The sequence below is a fragment of the Drosophila nasuta genome, chromosome 3, assembly GCF_023558535.2.
Source record: "Drosophila nasuta strain 15112-1781.00 chromosome 3, ASM2355853v1, whole genome shotgun sequence".
NCBI lineage: Eukaryota > Metazoa > Arthropoda > Insecta > Diptera > Drosophilidae > Drosophila > Drosophila nasuta.
The window spans coordinates 10,976,285-10,997,855 of record NC_083457.1 but is presented as its reverse complement, the minus strand read 5'-3'; the positions used below and the strand labels follow the sequence as shown (position 1 = coordinate 10,997,855).

At 35.8% G+C, this 21,571-nt stretch overlaps 1 protein-coding gene across 4 annotated transcripts in view; it reads right to left on the bottom strand.

The window, feature by feature from the left end:
- LOC132790945 (uncharacterized) overlaps nt 1-21,571 on the bottom strand; it is a 74,414-nt gene that overhangs the window by 15,682 nt on the left and 37,161 nt on the right. For 3 of the 4 annotated variants that reach the window (XM_060799705.1, XM_060799706.1, XM_060799708.1), the window contains 3 exons: nt 20,457-20,693; nt 18,728-18,886; nt 12,299-12,477 (listed from right to left, as the gene is read on the bottom strand). In XM_060799705.1, coding sequence (XP_060655688.1) covers nt 12,299-12,477; nt 18,728-18,886; nt 20,457-20,693 — 575 coding nt within the window. Of the gene's footprint in view, nt 1-12,298; nt 12,478-18,727; nt 18,887-20,456; nt 20,694-21,571 lie in introns of those variants that run through there. The other variant, XM_060799709.1, reaches the window with a different exon arrangement.

Here is a 21,571-nt window from a genome sequence, read left to right as displayed (position 1 = left end):
CAATAGTGCTCCAATTTATCACTTTAAGTGACATTATTTTATTATATCATTAAAAGAAAACTTATAAAGCAATCTTTTCCGTCTGTATTTTGTGTGCTAAAAATACAATGATATTTCTCACTTGAATGATATTAGAATTGTGTAAATTTCAGGACAATAAATTTAAATATGTTTGTGAAAAGAGTTGAGAGCTATCTAAAATAAAAAATATCACCGTAAAATATTAAGAATTTAGAGTCGAGTGGACTGGACTGTATGCAACCCGTTTTCAATAAAACCATGTTCTACAAAATTACCAAAAATATAGTACAATATACCAAAGGCAAATCTATAATACACTTTCACTGTATTGGTAGTAAGTATAATAAAATATGTTAATATAATTTAATTTAAATTAGGTATGATTATTCTTCCAAATTCTAAAAGTTATTTTATATGAAATCGATATTCATTGTTTCAGTGAATTTAAATAAATATATTTGCATTTAATTTATATTTATAAATTAATTTGCATTTATATCAATGAACTTAAAATGTAAAACCTTCTTTTGCGGTTATATTTTATCCTTTTTCCTAGCGTAATTCTCATTAATTAAGGAGATGAAACACGTGAAATATGGAGCTTGTTAAAGCCGTATGTTGAGATGTTGCAATTGCAACACTTGGCATTAATTAAAGTTGTCCAAAGAGCAAAAGCAAATGGAAGTGGAAGTGGAATGAAATAAACGAAAAGCCACGAGAACCGAGCAAACAACATGCGGAGCAGTTGAGCGCCGTCAGTCAAGGGACAACTTTGGCAACTTTTGCTTCAAGTGACAAATTAAAAACGGCAAAGAGAAAAAAATCGAAACAAGCCCGAAAGCGCAAAGCAGAGAGCACAAAAAAAAAACCTCCAAAGCAAAAGGCAAGCAAAGTCGCTCTTCAATTGCTAAAAGTCGCACGATTTGTTGCAATGCGGCATCAAGAGAACACATCGAGTAGCTGTGTGGCAAGCTGGTCGTGGGTGGCTTGAGTGCCGCCTTTCCTCTCTTTCCCCTCTCTCCATGAAGGAGGTAAACGTCAACGGTATCGATGATAACACCTGGGCCAAGAACGTTGCTTCTAACTGCTGCGACAGCTTTTCAACTTCAAGTTGATGTAGCGCCAAAGAGTTTTGATGTGCCGCATCGAGTGGCAGCAGTTGTTGGCAAAAGTTGCAGCTGCCACATAGGCAAAAGTTGCCCAGCTGGACGGCGAGGGGAGAAAGCAGAAAATAAAATGTGAGAATTGTGTTGCGTCGTCGTAGACTTCAGACTCTTTTATTTTGGATGCTATGGCTATGACTCTATTACACCCACATGTGTGCTGTGTGTGCGTTTGTGTGCTTTGCCTCGTGCCACACACACACACACACGCATCTAATACATTTTTATGAGCTTTTTATTGTCACATTGCGCTGGTTACGCCCATTAAAGCGAATGCGAAACGGCTGAGAGCCACTTAAAACGGCTTTAAGCAATGTTTCTAGCCTTTAAGACTCAAATTTTGCCATATTTGCACCATCAACATAAGAGTTGCCCATAAAAAGGGCTGCTAAGGATAATAGGCACATTAGAGATGTATGCCAAGGAGATACTAAGCGGCCTCAATATGCTAGAAACAATGCATGTGCAAAGTTAATCAACATTAATTAACAATGGTACAAAGGAGAGGAATTGTGAATCGATTGAGCATAATTGAGAAAACCATTGCAAGGAGAGGAAATTTAGTTTAAAGTAATTATAAACAATTACTAATGGATCAGTAATTACTTGTTTATAACTGCAATTACTCAGAATTAAGTAATTATTTGTGAATTAATAATTTGTTCAAAAGATTAATTTGTGTGGTCAGAAAAGATTTTAAAAAGAATAGAAATATTCAAACGAAATTAAATTTATTATTTATGAACAAATGTCAAAGAGAAACTATTATTATTTATATTTATATTTATGTCTGATTCACATTTAATTTTCGAAAGACCCACTTTTAACATTATATGAAGACTATAAATACAAATAATTTAATTTAATTCTATTGTTTTTATTCGATCAAAATAAAAAAGTATACCGAAATTCGAGATTTTAGTTTAAAACTTACGATTGTTATAAAATTTTTCTCGATTTGTTATAATAATCTATGGGTAGCGGGTATAAAAACATACATACTACAGTAATTATATAGCTAACCCAACAAATGCTTATATAAAAAGAACTACTATTTTTGTAATATAAACATCAAAGGTGTAAACAAACGATCTTCTCAACTATAGCAAAGTTTATATCTTTTATGCATTTGTTAAACTTTAATTCATCTTTATTTTTATATTTGCTTTTAACTACTAAAAGATTTTTCAAGAGCCGTTACTAAAAAATCAATGAAATAATTGAGATCTATATCCACAGTTGACTTATAGAGCAATAAATACGAATATGAACACATATTTCAATGAAAATATTCAAATGAAAAATAGGACCTATGCTAAATTGGGGCACATAAACTATGCGTTGCACCCATTAAGAGATAGAAGCGAATTGCATTTTAAATGGCTCTAGGACAATGGCTTCCACATGCACCCAATCGCAGCAATGCATCCGATTGTCTCGACTAATTGTTTGAACGCATTAAATATAATGCAGCATAAACAAAAACAAATGCAAAAATCGAAACACACACATATGTAAGTAGATGTGGAGTTCGTTATGTGTATGGATATCGATATGGATTTGGTTGCCTGAGGGCAATTGTATTTAATTTGCACAGAGGCGAAAAAGCAAATCGAAAAACAACAAAAACCTAACAAGCAATCAAACAACAGAGTCAAACGAAATGCCACTCAATCAAGCCACACATCGAGAGTGTGGGAGAAAAGTAGATAAAGAGAGAGAGAGAGAGAGGGAAGGAGAGGTGTGGGAGTGTCCCACTCTCTTGGCCGCGCAATCAATAAAACTAACACCCCATAATTTAATGCTGAAATGCGTTGCGCACACAATTACGACTACATTTTGTGGGCTCGCGGCCGCAAAAACCCAAATGCACTCTAATAATAAATCGCAAAAATAACAATTTTATTGCCACGCTTGCGGTTCGCCAGCCAGCGAACTACACGCAGTAACATACAATTCCCAATTCCGCTCTCTCTTTCTCTCTTCTCAAACTATGCTCGATAGTCGCGTCGCGTCGCTGCGAGTTGAGTTTCAGTTTATGGCACGCTGATAAGCATATTATTATTATTGCTACTATTACGGCACAGGTCCATTGACTCCAACACCCAACTCGCAACTCGCAACTGGCAACTGGCAACTCTGACAGCGATTCCGATTCCGGGTCTTGAATTATTTCTGTGCGCGCCATTGTGATGTTGTATTGGGCAGCAATGGCGACTGCCGTCGCCGTCGCCATTTTGTATGCCCTCGAAATTTATTACCCGCCACTGCAGCTGAGATCGAAACTTGGCCACACTCTCCACTCTCCATTCTCCACTCCCCAGCCTCCACTTGGAATGTAATTTTGACCGTGTGCGCCAACGTATAACGTTAACTAATTCACATGGCGCACAAAATGGCAATGATTACATTTCATATAAGCAATACAGTATGAATTGCCAAACACGAGTGTCGAGTGCTCGAGTGCCCAAGTGTTTTGAGTGTTGTGAGTGCCCACTGTGAATATTGCTGTATGTTGAGTATTTGTTTTTAAATCACAGCACTTTTCAATCACTCTCTCTCACTCTCATGTGGTCTCGAATTTAACTCTGCTTGTGTGTGCATTATATTTGCTTTTTGCTCTGCTCTGTTCCAATTTTCAATTGACAGTTTTTATGGCAGATTTTGATGCGTATTTTTGGTTAAAAATAAAAATGGCAACTATGCAACTCATACAAAATTAGTTGACATTATTCTACTGAGCTGCAACTTTGTGCAACAAAATATTATTGAAATGTATTTTCGCTCGTTATTAGATATCCTTTTTATTGTTGCAGCGCTTTAAGTGTATCTAACCAAAGACTAATTGTATTATTGTATATTCTGCTGGCTGCGATAAATCGCAGAAATTAATTAATATGAAGTTTTCTGAAAAATAATATATTTAGATAACCGAAAATTAATTCATAAATTCATATAAATATTGTAATTCTATATATTTTAACTTATTCATTTAAATTTGAAATATTTAAAGAGGTAATATTTAAAGAAGTAATTGTATTACTTCTCAATTATTTAATTATTTGTATGATTTGAAAAATTACATTTTAAATATAAATTTATTGAAATGTGTTAATTTAAAATTGACAAATTTAAAATTGTAATTTATACATTTAAACTTTTTCTTTAATAAGCGTTACATAAACTTTTTACTTTTGCATAAAATACTGTCATAAAACACAATTTCAGACACATTATTGTGAAGTACAATTAATGTGATTAACTCAAAGTTAGTTAAATGTCACTTCAAAGTAAGAGCTACAGTCATATTTAATAAACATGTGAATCTGATAGCTTTGCCAATTTAAATTATTCCAAAAAAGAGACAATGCAAATGATTTGCTAGCAGTAAATAAAAAACATGATATAAATAAGAAATAAGCCTCGAACAGTGAAATTAATTTACGGGTCAATAAAGAAAAGCAAGTCAACTATGTTTTTCGGCGGAAATTTACAAACTTTTCCACTCGTACAAACATATGGATAAATGTTTATTAGGATATTATTGTTTATGGGGCAATGGCAAGCCAAACAAGTCAGAGGGTTGGCGAGTAAATTTCAATTAATATGCTGCAGCATGCGCCTCGGGGCGATAATCAATTTGGCTGATGTATTTGTGATTAGGCCAATAATTAGGCCAGAAATAAGCAAAGAAATGCTGCAGCACTGCGAATACTGACTAATTGCAAACATTTTGTTTTCGCAGCAATAAAATTGCCACTGGCTACCCTTTTTTTCCCTCTCAGTAGCATAGATGAGATGTTCTTGATTGCTTTTATTGGTAGCTAAGACAATAATTGAATCGCCTGGATGGCTGCCCAATCACGTGTGGACAATGTCGAGTCAACAAAGTTGTTCACAATAAATAAATATGACAAATATTTGCCAGATTTATCTGCAGCATCAATCGAAGAAGAAGAACAAGAAGGAGAAGTAATAAAAAATAGCATGCAAATAATACTTAAAGTTAATAGTATGTCAGTTTGGCTGCACACACACACACACACACATCCCATTCACAAAATTCGTGTTTAAATATTTATATTACATAAAGGCACACACACATTGGATGTACAAATAAAATGTTGCTGTTATGTGCAAATATGCTAATTTGTTGTTTGCACATCACATCCCACACACACACACACACACACGCGCGCACGCACACATTGACATGCCCTTTAGTTGGCTCTGTCATGTGGATCGACTTTATGCATTTTGTCGCTGATTGCAAACAAAATTGCAACTCAATAAGCAAACTAAACAACGGCAAATTCAACTACTACTCTATGCAGTATGCAGTGTCTGTCCCTCTCCCCCCTCATCCTCTCACCCACACACTCTGATATCCAACCTCGCCTTTTGTCTGCCAAATCAGCCAGGCAATGACCTCATTTGAATGCATGCGCTGCCATTGTGGTTCGATTTTATGGCAAAATTCTTATAAAAGACGTTTCCGTGTTCATTTTCTCCCCAATTCTGCAACATTTTATAGAGTTTCCGCTTTTAGTTAAAGGCGCACATCCATTGGCTGTGCAATTCAGATAATATAAATGGCCTCTGCCATGCGTTCATTGTTGCAACCATTTCTAGTACACACAAAACCGACAAAGTTCTAATTTCAGAATGAAATTCGTGTTAACTGAAAACTTGGTTTCGAAATTATAACAATAATATTATTTAACATCCTTTTTAATATATTTAAAGGAATCTTAAAACTTAATTTGCCAGTTCTTAAAAAAATGTTTATATTACTTAAAAATACAAAAAATATATTAAAAATATATGTGTATGATTTAATATTTATATCCAATATTCTAAATAATGTAAAATATTTGTAAAAAATTCTTAAAATTTTTTTTAAATCTATCTTAGATCAAACAACTTTATAAACTAATTTAAAAACCAGCTGAAAACTTGACTTAAGCTTATTTTTATTATTTATTTAACATCTACATCTATTTTTATTTATTTTAAGGCAGCACAATCAACCATAAATTTAATTTAAGAACTAACTGAAAACTTTGCTTAATAATTATATCAGTTTGATTGAAATTTATTTTAATGAAGTCACAATATTTGAAATATAAACAACAACTTTTTTTCAAATGATTTAAAGCCAACTACTTCATATAAGTATTTATTTAAGAACTAACTGAAAACTTGACCTAATATTTTTCTGCAATTTAATTTAATTAAACAACAAATATTTGTTTTATTAAAGAACTAACTGAAAGCTTGTCTAAATAAACATATCAGTTTTTCTAATATATTCTAATTTAAACGTATACGTTTTTAATATTATTTAACATCTCTTTAAATTCAAACTTTAAAGCAACGCAAACAACTTTAAAACTTTATTTAAAGATTAATTTAAAACGTGTATTAAGCCTAATTATATCAGCTTTATTTACAATATTTTCTAATTAAACCACAAATATTTGTATATTTATTTATCATCATTTTTATTGCACTTTTTAGAGCGAATTTAAAATTTCAGTCGCACAACATTTTAAATTTAATAATTTGATGCTAGCTAAACTCGCTTGCAAAAGTTTTAAATTGCACGCACATATTGTAACAACTAAAACAAGCAAAATGAAGTTAAAAAAGATTTTAGCAAAACACACACACATTTATATTCAGCTCTCGCACATTAAACAATGCAAATTTTTGTTTGAGTCTACTACATATATTTTGTGCATGTTTGCTTTCGTTTTTTTTTTTTTTTTTGGCTTGGGCCTCTTGACTTTGCAAAATTAAAAAGTACAAAAATTTCAACAAGTTGCCATGCACTCGAATAACAATAAGAGAAGTGAGAAAACATCGCAAGATTTGGTTAAAGTTTGCTACAAACTTTCGAGCTTCTGCTTCTGTAACAACAGCTGAGCAAAAGCGAACTGAGAACTCAACCAAATCGAAACAAACCAAAGCAAACTGAATCGAATCGCGAGAGGTTTGAAAGCAAACCTTGCGAGAACTTTCGCTTTAACTGAGCTCAGCTTTTCTGCTCGACAATAATCCGTAAATCAATAAAAATGCCAAAGCAACTTCCGGCAACGTAGAAAATGTATCTATTGTCTGGCTCCACGTTTCTGGCATCCTTCTTCAGTTTATTTGTAATAAAATGTTGTATATTTGCTTCACATTTGAGCATATTTTTAGGGCTCTCCACACACAATACACGCACATACATTGCCATCACATTCCCATACAAATCATTGGGTAAACGGTTTTTGGCTTCAACGGAAATGTTACTCAGCTTGTAGTGCAATAAATTTATAGCATCTGTGATCTTTCTTTTGTAAATGATTCTCCGTCTCAGACTCCTTCTCCTCTTTCACACACGGTCTGTGCATGGCATAAATAATTTGCAGCCAAATCTTCCAACGATTTCATATAATAATTTATTACACTCGAGGCACATAAAGTATGTAATTCCAAATCTTTGAGGCGGGCAACTCTATTTTGTTTTCGGCGGCTTAGTGGCTGTGTTTGTGTCTTGTTTTTGTTCTCGTTGCTGGGAATGAGGAGGGAAAACAGAGTTGGGCAGCAATTCGAGTGTCAGCAAGTTGATTAGCGTTAATTAGATGGCCAAATTCAAGGGGTGTGGTAATTAAAACGCCGTTTCGCCATTGCCAACAAAATTGATTGAGGGCGTTGCGTTGCTTTGCGTTGCCTGTCAGCTTAAGTGCCAGGCAAAATTGTCAGCCAGCGGAAAAGCATCTTTCTGGCTATTTTTAGGGTAAGGGTAAGCATATTATATGGAACATTTTAATCAACTATGTTCCCCTGCTCATTAGCTAGATATAAAATATTATACATCAAAATGTTACAAGTTATATATACAATTTGTTTATTTTTATATAATTGTATTTCTGCTGTCCGAAAATAAAAAGTAATAAAAATAATATTTATTACGAATAAATTTGTGTGTATGGAATTTGGTTGTAATCTTTTCATACTTATTCAATTAATCATTCAATGTTCAATGCTTGTTATTTGAGACTTAAAAGTTAAATATAAAATTGGTTTTTTTGTATATAATTGCATTTCTACTAAGAACTTGGGCAAATTAATTTCAGTTATTTGCCTAGTTATATTTCCTGCATTTTCCTATTAGTTCAATGGTAATTATCTAAATGTGAAAAGTTATATAGTGTATTTTAACTATTATTATTATATGTCTATATTTCTGCGTATGGCTTCAATTACTCAGACCAAGTTTCCAAGATATATTTATAGCTCTACGCAGTACATCTTATCGATATACCTAGATGGTGCAAAGTGTCCTTGTCTTTGTAATCAATAACATTGCCTTATATTCTTTGTTATTCCAAATCAGATTTAATAAGCTGACAAACTGTTATTTAAGGGTACTTTCCTCAAAGGGAAATGGTGCCTATTTTCGTTCTTCGACTACAATCTCAATGGCCCTATGAATTGTTAATGAGCTAATCAAATCAATTTGCATGCCATATGAATGTGGCTGCCACAGGGGCAACATTTGACTGGTATAATACATTCACATACACGACGGCAGGTGCAACAATGCGCATATTTTTACACCAACTTGTGCCACAAGGTAAACAACAACAACAGCGGCAGTAAAAACAACACGGATAACAAAAATAAAAAGAAATAATAATAAACAAATAAGGGGAACAGAAGAGCGGGGCGCAGAAGTTTGGCCAACATTCCGCGGAAAGTTCAATTAGCAAAACGTGGCGCTTTTCTATGAAGCATTTATAATGACCCCAAAAAGGGCGAGGAGAAAAGGTAAAGCAGCATAATTGTTTTGTTATCGATACGCACACATACACACACACACACACACAAGTGCACAAGGCCACTAACACAAATGGCAAAAAGCATGCGCTACAAATAAATTATTGCGGGCTGCAACATGATTTTAATTAAAGTTTTAACGAAAACCAAATATTTATCGTTTCATTTTGCTTTCAATTGTGCGCAACGCGGTTTTGTTTGTTCAACACGCCCTTCACACACCCCCCTCAAAAACATCCCACGCACACAACGAAAACAACAACAAGAAACATGATCATTCAGCAACCAAAAAATTCAATATGCATTGCATTTAAATATGCAAAATGCGAAAAGGGAGCACAGCAATTTATTATGAACAACAAAGGTCATTTCAAAGTTGTAATAATGAGCTGTGGCTCTCTTCATGTGTGTGTGTGTATGTGTGCTTGGGAATGTAAATATAACGCTTGATAAACAGTCTAATATAAGCTGCATGTCGACGCTCACATTTACATTCCTGCGTAGTCCAACGTGGCGTATGATTAACAGAACTGCAATTTGAGTTGGTTTAGCTTTCGAATGCATTGGTTTTCATTTCGTTGATTACAGAGCACAAAATCTGTTGCATATTTAATTTGGTTTGATTTTGCCATAACTTTTCCAATTAAGTTTAATTAAATGTAGAACTACGTCCACGTCCACCGCACTGACTTTGCTCTCTTTCTCTAGATTCTCTCTCGTTCGCTCTGTGTGCGTTGGCTTTTAATTAAATTTTGCATGCATGTATTGCGTTGCAAGCAGCCTTGGTTTAAAGTGCGCCTAATTTGATTGAATTGTCAGCCAGCAAACGAATATTAAAATGACCATTGACAGCTGTTTACCGCGCAAACTTTGAGCTGGCCTTTGAATTCAATTATTTGACTGCAATACCCTGTAGTCAGTATCAACCATCTCCGGATTGAACTTTCAATTTATGCATAATGTTTGCAAGTTAGACCGAGCTCTACAAATTTTAATAAATTTATGCTAATTAAAAGCAGCTAAGAGGCATCAAATTATGTGCATTAAATATTGGATAAGGATTGGAATTTGTTTTGTTCAAATGTTGTTTATGATTTATATCCTGATTTAAGTGCTTTATTTCCCAACTTTGTTTAGAAAACTACATATATTTCCCCTCACAAATTCTATTTATGTTTCCCATAGATGTCAAAAACTTTTCGTTTCTCTTTATCAAATTGTTTAGCTGAAAGTTTTAGCGTGTTGTGAACAACACAAAGATAGGTTGCGCTTTAATCCATACATTTAATTGCCATAAATATTTCATTTAACATTGATCTCTTCCATTTTGTTGGCCATTTGCAATGTTCGCAGCTGTTCTGATAAATGTTTGATGTTTTTGCTCAATTTAAAGCATTGAGAGTTGCCATAGATGAGCACACAGATTAAAACTATGATAGATATGCCAGTTTCACGCCTCCGCCTAATGATTATCCCCGGACGACGACGAAGAAGACGATGGGCACATCTGTGGCATTAAGCTCAAAGCTAACGCAAAGGCTAAGGCCAAGAATGAAGATGAAGCTGGAGTCGCAAGTCGAAGTCGCTGTCGAGTGAAGCTGAGGCATTTCAGAAAAGTTAAACGGTCAAAAATTAAGGAGAAACAACAGAATGGGCAAAAGCTGGCACACAGCAACAAACACAACAAACAAATAAGCTGGCAAGTTAATGACCATAGCAACAACACTGGGTATAGAAAAGCTGATGAGCACTTGGAAGACAAGACAAACAGGCAGACAGCAGAGTGGGGAATTTTCATTTAGGTTTACACAGCTGGACGAGTGCTTCGACTAGCCAAACTCGTAACCGAAAACTAATTTCAAATGAACAGGAATTTGCAAATAAAGCAAACTTGATGAGCGAAAAGCTTACAAAAAATCGCCTGCAAAATAAGACCTACTCAAAAGTTATTAAGTGCAAATTAATGAACATTAGCGGTTAGCACACACACACACACATTTACTTCAACGCACACATAGAAACACACAGAAAGTCGCAGTGAAAAAACAACGTTGCCTACTTTTGGGCTGCACAAATTACCAGTCTGCGGTTCAAAGAGTTTGTCCGTCGTCGTTGTTTTGCTTGGCGCGCCGAAATTTCATTTAATAATTTTTCAATTAAATGCAGCCGCCTGCTGACCGCCGCCAAAGAAGCAAAAACAAATTACACCAAACAAAAAAATAGAAGCAAATTAAGCACACAGCTTATGGGCAGGAGCTTACAATTTACCGCAATTAAGCGAGTATATTAAGGGTCTGTCTACATCGCCGCAGACCGCACACAGTGCCTCCAAACATTCCCATTAGAGGAAGGCAAATCAATTGCAAAGCGTTCTACAAAGCGCTTTCTTCTTTGCTTTCTTAATTTTGCTGTTAATTATGACGTCAACAGAAAACTTTTTTGAATAAGGTATTCTAATAATGTTTCGTATAATTTTTAAATATACATCTAAATGTAGTTGTGAATAATATTAAAGAAAACCATATACATAAATGAGCAATGAGCTCAGCTAATTTATTTTATTCAGCGAAAGCAGATTCAAGAAAATCTTCAAGCATGCAATCTGACAACGTCAATCGCTGCTAGATCATGTCAATTTGATTTCGTCTGGCCTCGAATTAAATTAAAAACCTATTAAGACCGTCTAGATAAGCCTACAGCTAATGAAGGGCAGCAAGCCCCAACAGGATGCTGCACTTGAGGCCTCAATTCATCTTTCACAATTGCCGTTGCAGAAGCGGCAAAAGCAAAGTGGCTGCTACTTTGGATTGTTGCAAGAAGCTGTGTGCTAATTAGCTACCCGTTACGCTGTGAGTCGTTGTGATGAAGTTGAGATGTTGAGAGCTAGGGGAGTTGAGTTTGCAGCACGCGTTCACTCAAGCGGCATTAATGAGTAAGCAATATAAATAATAATAATTTATAAATCAAACAATGAAGCAGAATCAACTCTGCATTTAATGAAGAAGGAGCAAACTCAGATTGAGAGACTGAGAGTCAGAGGAAAATCAGCCTCGTAGACAAGCCGAAGAACATGGCAAGGGAGAAGTTAAGAATGCATTCAACGTTCAGCTGACCCAGTTTAAAGTTTATTTTGCGAATGTATGAGTAAGTGTAGGTGTATGTGTATGGGAATGTGTTGATGAGGGCGTAGCTGTCATGCTCATTAATATTCGCATTTTTTTTACAGCTGAGCTCGACAATTGTTCTGCCCTTCGTTGGCATGAATGTCTTATTCTCGCGGTACTTACCGGGATTCGATGCATTAATGTGAAATTCACAGAGATTTTTCGTGCCCTGTGCAAAATCATATGAATCCGAGTCTGTAAATAATATATCCACATCCAGTTCGAAGCCACGATTCGGAATGCCTTGTTGCAGAGGCGCCGAGAAGGGGCTGGAATGGAAAGCCACAAGCATTTCTGGGCCACTGCAAGAGAGAGAAAGTTTATTAAAAACTATATTAGACAACTATTTCATTTATTATTAAATTGTTTGAATTCCCAGAGACAGTTTATTAAAAATTTTTGGAATTAATATATTCTACTTTTGGGTAAGAGTTATTTATCATTTTTTTAACTAAATGTGGCACCTTTAAATACTTTTATTAAATGGCGTTTTCCCTTAGCTTAATATAATATTTTCTCTACAAAAAATCAAATTTGTTTGCCATATGTCTTAAATCTTTGTATTTTAGCATAACATATTTAAAACTAAAATATCTGACAGAGAAGTTTATTCATGCGTTAAATTACTATCGCTCAAACTAGAGAAAGAGAAATTGGTCCATGGACTGAAATTTGCTTACGCATAAGAAATTTTTATATATAAGTGAATCACAAACAGCTTAAAATTTGTTTTGGAATTTGTTATTTGGGCTGTTGTGGCGTATTAAGTTATAACTTTGATTAAGCCAATTGAAAAGTGTTCGCAAGCTTAGTCAACAACACCATATTTTGTGCCTCAGATTGCGTATACGACACGCTGGCCAACAAGGCTAACGCTGGGCACTCCAATTAGAGGCGTGAAGAAACTAGGTTCTCATAAATTTAATTTGCACAACTCGGCAAACAAGCAAACTCATAAAGTTGTTGGCCACACACACACACACACAAACATTCGAGCGTTGAACGTGCCAGAAAAGGCGGGCGCGCCTAAAAGTATGACGCAGTATTTTGTTGTGTTTTGCTTTGTTTTGGTTCACAGTTTTTCCAGAACAGAACTTTTGGCATCTCTCTCTCTCTCTCACTCTTTCTCCACTTATTTAAAGTGTCTGTCAGTTGTATTGTCGTCGTCTGCTTGTTTGCATTTTTGCTGCCAAATTAACTTTTTTCGCCATTGTCTTCATTCCCTCCGCCTCGCGTCGCATCGCCGAAAAAGTTGTAGGCAAATTTTTTGGCATAACAAATCGCAAGGCGCAATTCAAGTCGCAAGTAACGAATCTACCAAATGTCCGGGCCAACATTTTTCGGGACCGTTTGTCTTTCGATTTTTTGGCTAAAAATTATGAAATGACAGCCGTGGGTGTTGCACCATTTATATTGTAGACAACGCGACGCCAGCTCCCAAGTGCACAAGGCTGGCAGGGAAGAGGGAAACAGAGGAACAGAGAGAACAGGCAGCTGGACTGGAAAAGACACCAGCAATGGCAATGACATCGAGTGCTCGTAAAACTTTTGGCCAACAGCTTCAGTGAGTGAACCTCAAGTAAGATTGTAAGACTTAAACAAAATTTACTTGAATTGATTTTTCGTCACTGTTTTGATTAAAGAGTCATCTAATGAATTGAATGTTTTTTTTTTGTTTTTGAATTGTTACAGTCTTTTTTTTTATTAATTTCCGAAAGCAAGCCAGAAGCTTTTCAATTTAAATTTCAAATTGAATTTTTATGCCCATGCTGCGTATGAGCAATATAAAGAGCATAAAATTCAAGAGAGACAGGCGCGCAGCTTGTGTGGCTTTCGCCCACACCTGGGCACTTGTCAAGGCTCTCGCCACGCACGATGTTAAAAGCCATCAAACATGGCCAACACAAATGGCTTTTTAATACGTGTAAGTGTGGCTAAAAGAGAGAGACAAGAAGCAAAAGATGTGGCACTCTTATTATTCAAACACCTACACACATCCAACAACGCCGGCGCCCACACACACACTGACAATGTCACATCTCCTGCACGTGTGATGAACTGTTGGAGGAGGAAGAGATGAAGATGGAGATGGAGAGAGAGAGGGCAGCTGCTGCAACGTTTTTGTCACTGCCAAGTGCAATAAACTGCAAATGAAAAGTAAATTAATTTTTAATAAACCTCACAAATGTTGACTGCTTCCTCCCAAAGGAGAATACCCTTCGTGTCCTGCTGACGCACTTGGCTACCTCCTAATGGCTTGCGGCACTTGCGGGTGTCGTAAAATCAACACAAACCTCGCTCCGCCGCTTCTTCATGGGTGCTTATCAATGCGTGGCCTGAAATATTCTCTCTCTCTCTCTCTCGGTACGATATCCCCAGACGGTTACTGGACACGTATTTACACTTGCTACCGTTTTGGGCTACCAAATGCCTGACCGCAGAAGGACTGCGCCGCCATCTTGTGGTCTTTGTGGCATGAAAATATCGAGCAGATTGGCGGCCCTAAAAGTGCCACACGCTGCTGCTGCTGCTGCAGTGGCAAATTGAGGTGTTCGCCGCTTGGTTAACAGCTTTACTCACAAGGCTTTGAGAGCGGCAAATCCAATAGGGCCAACAGAGGCAGACGCCTAATTGAACTACTCATAGTTTCCAATTCCAATGATTGACAGACTTACAGCGGACAGTTGATTGACTAACAGGATTTAATCGGCAGTTGATTGATGCTCAACTAAAGTGTAGGCATAGGTAATGAATTCTCAGCAAAATGTTAGACAGGCGCTTTGCAGAACTTCCATATTATTATACCCACTAGGATAAAAATCTAATTTTTAAGTCAAAGCCGAAATTTTACAATAATAGAGTAAACAAGTAAGAAAGCGACAATCGAGTATGCTGATTGTGAGAAACCCGCTACACATTTTGAATAAAAGCAGAAAAGTGTGGTATTATTCTTAAAATATACCAGATAGATATACAGAAGGAATACTAAAATAAACCAAAGGCAGTATACAATTGATATAATGATATAGTACCACATTCAAACTGCCAGACAATGTGGTATACTACTAAAAATAATCTTCGGAATTTTAAAGTATTTTTGCGGTATATTTTTGCTATATTTTTTAGAATATAATATATTTTTCTGTCTTTCTTACTTGAATTTCTTTATAATTTATCTATCATTTAATACGCAATCTTATGCCCAACACTACTTGACATTAAAGTTTGCTGTCAAAGAGAGTAAGTTGAGCAATTCATTAAAAAGTATTCATAAGTTGAAATTAACTTTGCATCATGCGAAAACTCATTTGAAAGTAAACATATGAGGGTAACTAGCACAGAGTTTATTCCACTTAAAAGTGTGGACTTATCTCGACATATTTACACACGTAAAAACTTTCCGTCTACAGGTGCAAGACGCTCTACTGTGTGTAACTTTATCGAAAATGAAGCCACAGCAAACTCATAGCTAGCTAAAAATTAATATACCATTTAAAAAGTTAACACTTTTGTAGTATAAAGAAAGCAACAGCTGTTTACCCTACCAAAAAATGGGGAAAAAACTGCACATGCCAAAAAATATATAAGTAGACGTTGCAATTTTAAGTTGCAGTGAGAAATTAATAATTTTGATGTGGCAACGGTTCCCCTAACACCTCTCACTCGGCTCCCTCTCCAACTGATCCCTTTGCTCATGTGCAGCGTGGAAAGTCGGGAAGGCGAAAGAAAAGTGCCAGGCAAATTGTATGACTGTCATGTCTGAGGTGTCTGTAAGCCAACACTCGCACACACAGTCAGTCAGCTGATGTGTGTGTATATGCACATATATATATGTATATGTATGTGTGTGTGTGTGTGCATTTATAATTCGTCTGCTCAAGTCGCGAAAGACGTGGAGAACGTGCAGCGCGTTGAGAAGCGAAGGCAAACGTGGTTCGAGGACAACTTTTGAAGCGAACTTAATGCCGTTTTTCTTCAAATTGCAGTGAGAGCTTGTGTGTGTGTGTGTGTGTGTGGGAGAGAGTGAGAGATTCAAGGGTGGTGCTGAGTGGTGTGGGTGGATGTCGGTGTTGCTAGGTGCTGTGCCGATTTCTTTCTATAAACTGCACGACGGCATCGTCAACGCCATCGTCATCGTCGTCGTCATCATCTTCTGTGTGCATTTTACGGTGCATGCATTCTTTATGCGTTCTGTGTGCATGTTTGCCTATAAGATTTCAGCTCTTGTAATTTGCCTCGACGTCCTCGGCAAAATGTTAATAAATGCCCGAGTGCAACTCATTAAGAGATTAAGTAGCAAGGTGAAACGATCGTAATCATCATCATCGTCATAATCATCATTGAAAATCATCAAACTGCTTAAGCAACTTTTAATTTGCGGCCTGCTTTCAACTTGGAAATATTTTTGCAGCTGCCTCCAAACCAAAAAAAAAGAAGGAATAATAAGAAAAACGAAGAAGAAGGCTTGCAACAACAATCAATGTTGATGTGCACGTCTCAAGAGTCAGCGAAAAGTGCAAACTGCAAACTGTAAACTGTGAACTGTAAACTGCTGCCTGCCAACTGCAAACTTTGCCCAGCCAAAGCAACAACAACAACAACTACCAAAATCTGAAGTGGCAGATAAATGGCCGAAAGTGGAGCGGACGTCGCCCACGTGAATGTGGCATGTGGCAGAGTGGTTTGTGCCCCGCCGTTTTGCACTTGAGACCTGCAAAGAGCGGTTAACCTAAGGCGTTTCTTCAGAAATGTGTACTCAAGTCTTAAAAAACACACATTTAATGAAAATACAGTAACAAAGAAATTTAACGATGCTTAGAATCGAATCGAAAAACATATCTTCAATTATCGTCCTTTAAAGGCAAGTCATTGTTAACAACTAAAAAATCTAAAGTTTGCTTAACTGTCTGACTCATTTTCAATAAAATCATATCCGAAAATTATACCAAATTAATCTCTGCGATGTAGGTGCTCATACGGACGGACGGACGGGAGATAGGACAAATATCGTCTCAACAGTTGAAGCTGAGCAAACAATATATACATATATGGGAGATACACAAAGTTACGCTACGCTCCGGTTAGCGTGTATGAATTTAAAAGACATTATACAAATAATTATTTATAATGGTTTCAAGTTTTAAAAACAATTTTTCACTCTAAAAAATATGCTATTCTTAAATCTTATTCAAGTGCACATATTAAAATTGCATATTCAACATTTAAATCCCTTTCTTTATAATTTTAAATATCTGCATAACTTTGTTATATTGTTTTTATGACTACAACTTATTTAATAATTATCTCCTTTTATTATGTAGGCACTTTATTATTGGAACATGGGGTAAAATAAGTTTTAGGGATGGGCAAAAATGTATTGTGAAAAGGCCATAAATAATTTTAGGCATTCTGTGCAACTGTGATTAAGTGCTGTGTCCATTTATTTGCAATGTGTATATGTTTCTAAATTTTGAAGTATGGTTTCTTTTAAAGAGAGTAAAAATACTCACAGTATTTGCTATAAAATTGTTTAGATACTTTATTTTTAGAAAGCAATTAGCAGCTGAGAGAGTTTACTTTTGCTTAGAAATAAAAACCAAATAAAGTATGAAATATATTATATTTAATTCGTTTATGCTCTTGCTCTCAAATAAAGTAACTGATTTAAAAAAAGCAAATAGAAAGTATTGAAAAAGCAGAAGCACGAAATACACACAAATTTATAGGACAATTTCGCGAGCGATTTATTCAGCAAGCAAACTAATAAAACCCGTTCAATCAGATAAATACGATTAATGTGAATATATTTCTCAGCAGAGGAAGGTGTTATTCAAGAATGCTCTGTTTGGGTTTTAGACTGCGATGGAGCTTTAAGAATTTATAGTGGCAGTTCCCGAAAGTACTTGGCAACTAATGAGCAGAGATTTTGCCATTGCATAAATCACAAGCATCAAAATGTTGTTTTCAATAGGCGGGTATTTTGTATAGTCAAGCAAAAACTTGCAAGCGGGCCACACACACAGGCATACACATAAATCTATTTATGTATTGAGTGTGTGTGTGTGTCTCTATTTAAGTCTGTCTCTTTGGTCGCTTTGTCTGTCTGCAGAGCAACCCAATTTCCGGTTTTTCTTAAGCATTGCGCACAATTGCAAGGCACACACAAAGGCAACATGAACTGTGACTACGACTCTGTGTGTTTATGTGTGTGAGTAACTATATGTAACTGAATTGGAACACATACGCCCCAGGCCAACTGCAGTGCAGTGCACTAGGACTGCGGTCTCAGACCCTCACACACAACACATGCTCATTAAAATGGCGCTCAGTCAGTCAGTATATATCTTTCTCTCTCTGTCTCCCCAACTGTCTGTCTGTCTCGCTGTCTCGGCTTGTAAATGTATTATGAGTCGTGCAATGCTCATATTTAACTTTTTCATAAAAGCGAGAAATGGCGTTAAATAAATGCCTGACAAGAGCTTCAAGTCACATTGCAACACATAACATACACAGAGAAGAAGACACAACAAAAGCTTCATTCATTGCACTTACCGTGACACAACGCGGGGCAACCAGTCGCCACCACAGTATTTAGCCAGGACGGGATCATTGGTCGAGCTGCCATCGTAGAATATCAAATGATCCCGTTCACCCGTACAATCCGACCAGGCGCGTATCGAGCGTGAGGTCTTATTGAAGCTGGCAATCGAGCTGCAAAAAAGGGGTTAAAGACAAAACAGATTTCCAAATTAAAAAACATTCGCATACACAAATTTCCCGTTCGCTGGAGTCAAACAAAAGGGGTATTTAAAATAAAATTGCAATCAGTGCTAAATGCAATGCAAACATTTTCATTTCGATAAGCCGGAAAAACAATTGCGAGCTGTGTTGTCAATGGCGTTGCACATTGCACGGGAGAACTTCTCAAAGTTAATAACCAACAGATGGATGAAAGAACGCATCTTGCCATAAGTCTATCAATGAATACGCTACGATTTAATGTTTAATAGAATGCAGATAATAACAATAATATAAATATTTATACAAAAATTTGAATTCTTAATTCAAATTAATTATTTTAATTTTAAATAATATAAAAGAAAAATATATGTATAGCCAAAACATAAAATTAATAAAACGCATAGATTTATAAATTAGAAATTTATTCTCAGGAACTCATTCATATCATTTCATATTTAAAAATATAATATATTATTTTATAAATACATATAATAATAATATAATATATAATAAATAACGTTAACTAATTTAGAATACATAAATAGACAAATAAAAAGAAGAATTGTTAACCAATTCATTTGTAAAATGATAATATGAACTAAAATGTATTTGAAATCTATTTTTATTCCACAAGTGAATATACTTTATACTAAAAAAAAATGTATAGCATAAAACTATATTACAATTTAATAAGAATTTTCAAATTTAAGTTTTATAACAAAATCTTTTGTTACACTGATCATTTCAAATAAATAAGAGGATTAAAAATTATATTATAAAATGTTATTTATTTTTTTTTTGCTTATCGTCTTTATCATATATTAAAATTTTGACGAAAAATTAGCTAATTAGAATACAATTATAATTTAGTTGACAAAATTATTTATATTTCAGAAGTAAATTTATGATTTAAATAACAAAATGTGCAGAACATAAAACAATAATAAATAATATAACTTACACATTTTTTTTTATAATTTTTTGACTACAATAAAATCAAGTTCTTCAATAAAATGATTTTTTCCTTATGCCAAACTAGAAAGTGTATTATCTGTTGCGGTTTCTAAAACAAAGTTAACACACTCGAAAGGATATTCAGTTGACTGCTTTAGAGAAGAGTCAGTCCATGAAGCAGTTGCGCAGCTTCCTGTCAGTTTCTATCTAATTTGAAATGCATGCATTGTGTGCAAACATTTAATTGGAATATATAAAATACAATTTCAAATACAATCAAAAAAATGCTCAACAGTTTTGAGTGGCCCAAAGTTTGAACTCCTATGCGCATTTACTATTTACAGGAGACTTTACAAAGTGTGAAGTGCAACAAAAACGACAACAACAGCAACAACAACTGCTACTGGAGTTACAATTGCAATTCGGCAAATTGAAATGTGTCATACAAATGCGACACGCTCTCCTGGAGCCACAAAATGCTAATGCTTATTTAATGTGCTCCATGCACGTTGCATAGCATTTGGCATTTTGAATAGAACATCCGTCCATCCCTTCCATTCAGACATTGACTGTGTCTTTTACTTACCGCTTGACTAACGCCTTGTGCTGATTCTCCTGGCTGACGGCAATCATGGCATGCTTGCTGGTGGGAACCTCTTTTTGCCGTATGGTCCAATAGCAGGTGACATTCCTTGGATACATGCCGGGATAATTTGGACTTTGCAGGCGACACTTGTTACGATAGCATTCATCGAATTGCCTTGTACAATAGGTGCCGGGTGTGACACGTCCCAATTCCAATGGCTTATCGGGCAGTCCATACCTGTAACAAACACACGCACACATAGCATTAGTACAGAGGTGTGTGCATGAGTGTGTGCAAGTGAGTTTAGCATTTAATTTAGTTTAGCCTCGACTCCATTCGACTCGTCGCTCTGTGCAGTATATTTGTTTGGTATTTAGGGCTCTCATCCTGCCTGCAATTTGCATAAAATGCGCTCTGGCATTTTAGGGTTCAAATCCTTCCCCCCTCTCTCTCTCCCTCTCTCTTTATCGGCCATCCCCAAATATTTGGCCATTGTTTGGTTTGCTAATGGCTCGCATGCCGGACACCTGCGATGAACACCAGTCGAGCACATTTACTGCACTCAATGCATTTCTGGCTCTGGTCGTAAATATAAATATCCGTGTAAATTGTAAATTGTGTGAAATTTGTTGAGGCGTAAAACTACATTTCAATTTCTATTACTCTTTCTATTGCCGTATTCATTTCTCTATTTATTTCTCTATCTATCTATTCTCTTCTATCTACTGGCACAAACAAAGAGCGCGACGCATTGAAAGACCAAATTTGACACACGTCTAGGCACAAATGGATTGCAGGATGAATCGTATATGGCATGCCACGGCAAGGAGCTGTTACTGCTGCTCATGTTTTATGCAGCAGACTTCAGTAACAACAACAACAGCAACTCTTGTTGGCATTGTGCTACAGCAACATTTGCAGGTAGCAAAGATTTAGCTCAACCTAACTTTGGCTCAGCTGCCAAAGAGTGCTGCGAGTGCTCCTAAACTAAGGACAAACTGTCAGGCACCACACACACACAGTTCTTCAATACACACACACACACACTCACACTCACACTTCTTCAATACACACACATACACTTTTCTGGTGACATTAACTTGCTGAGCTGTCCA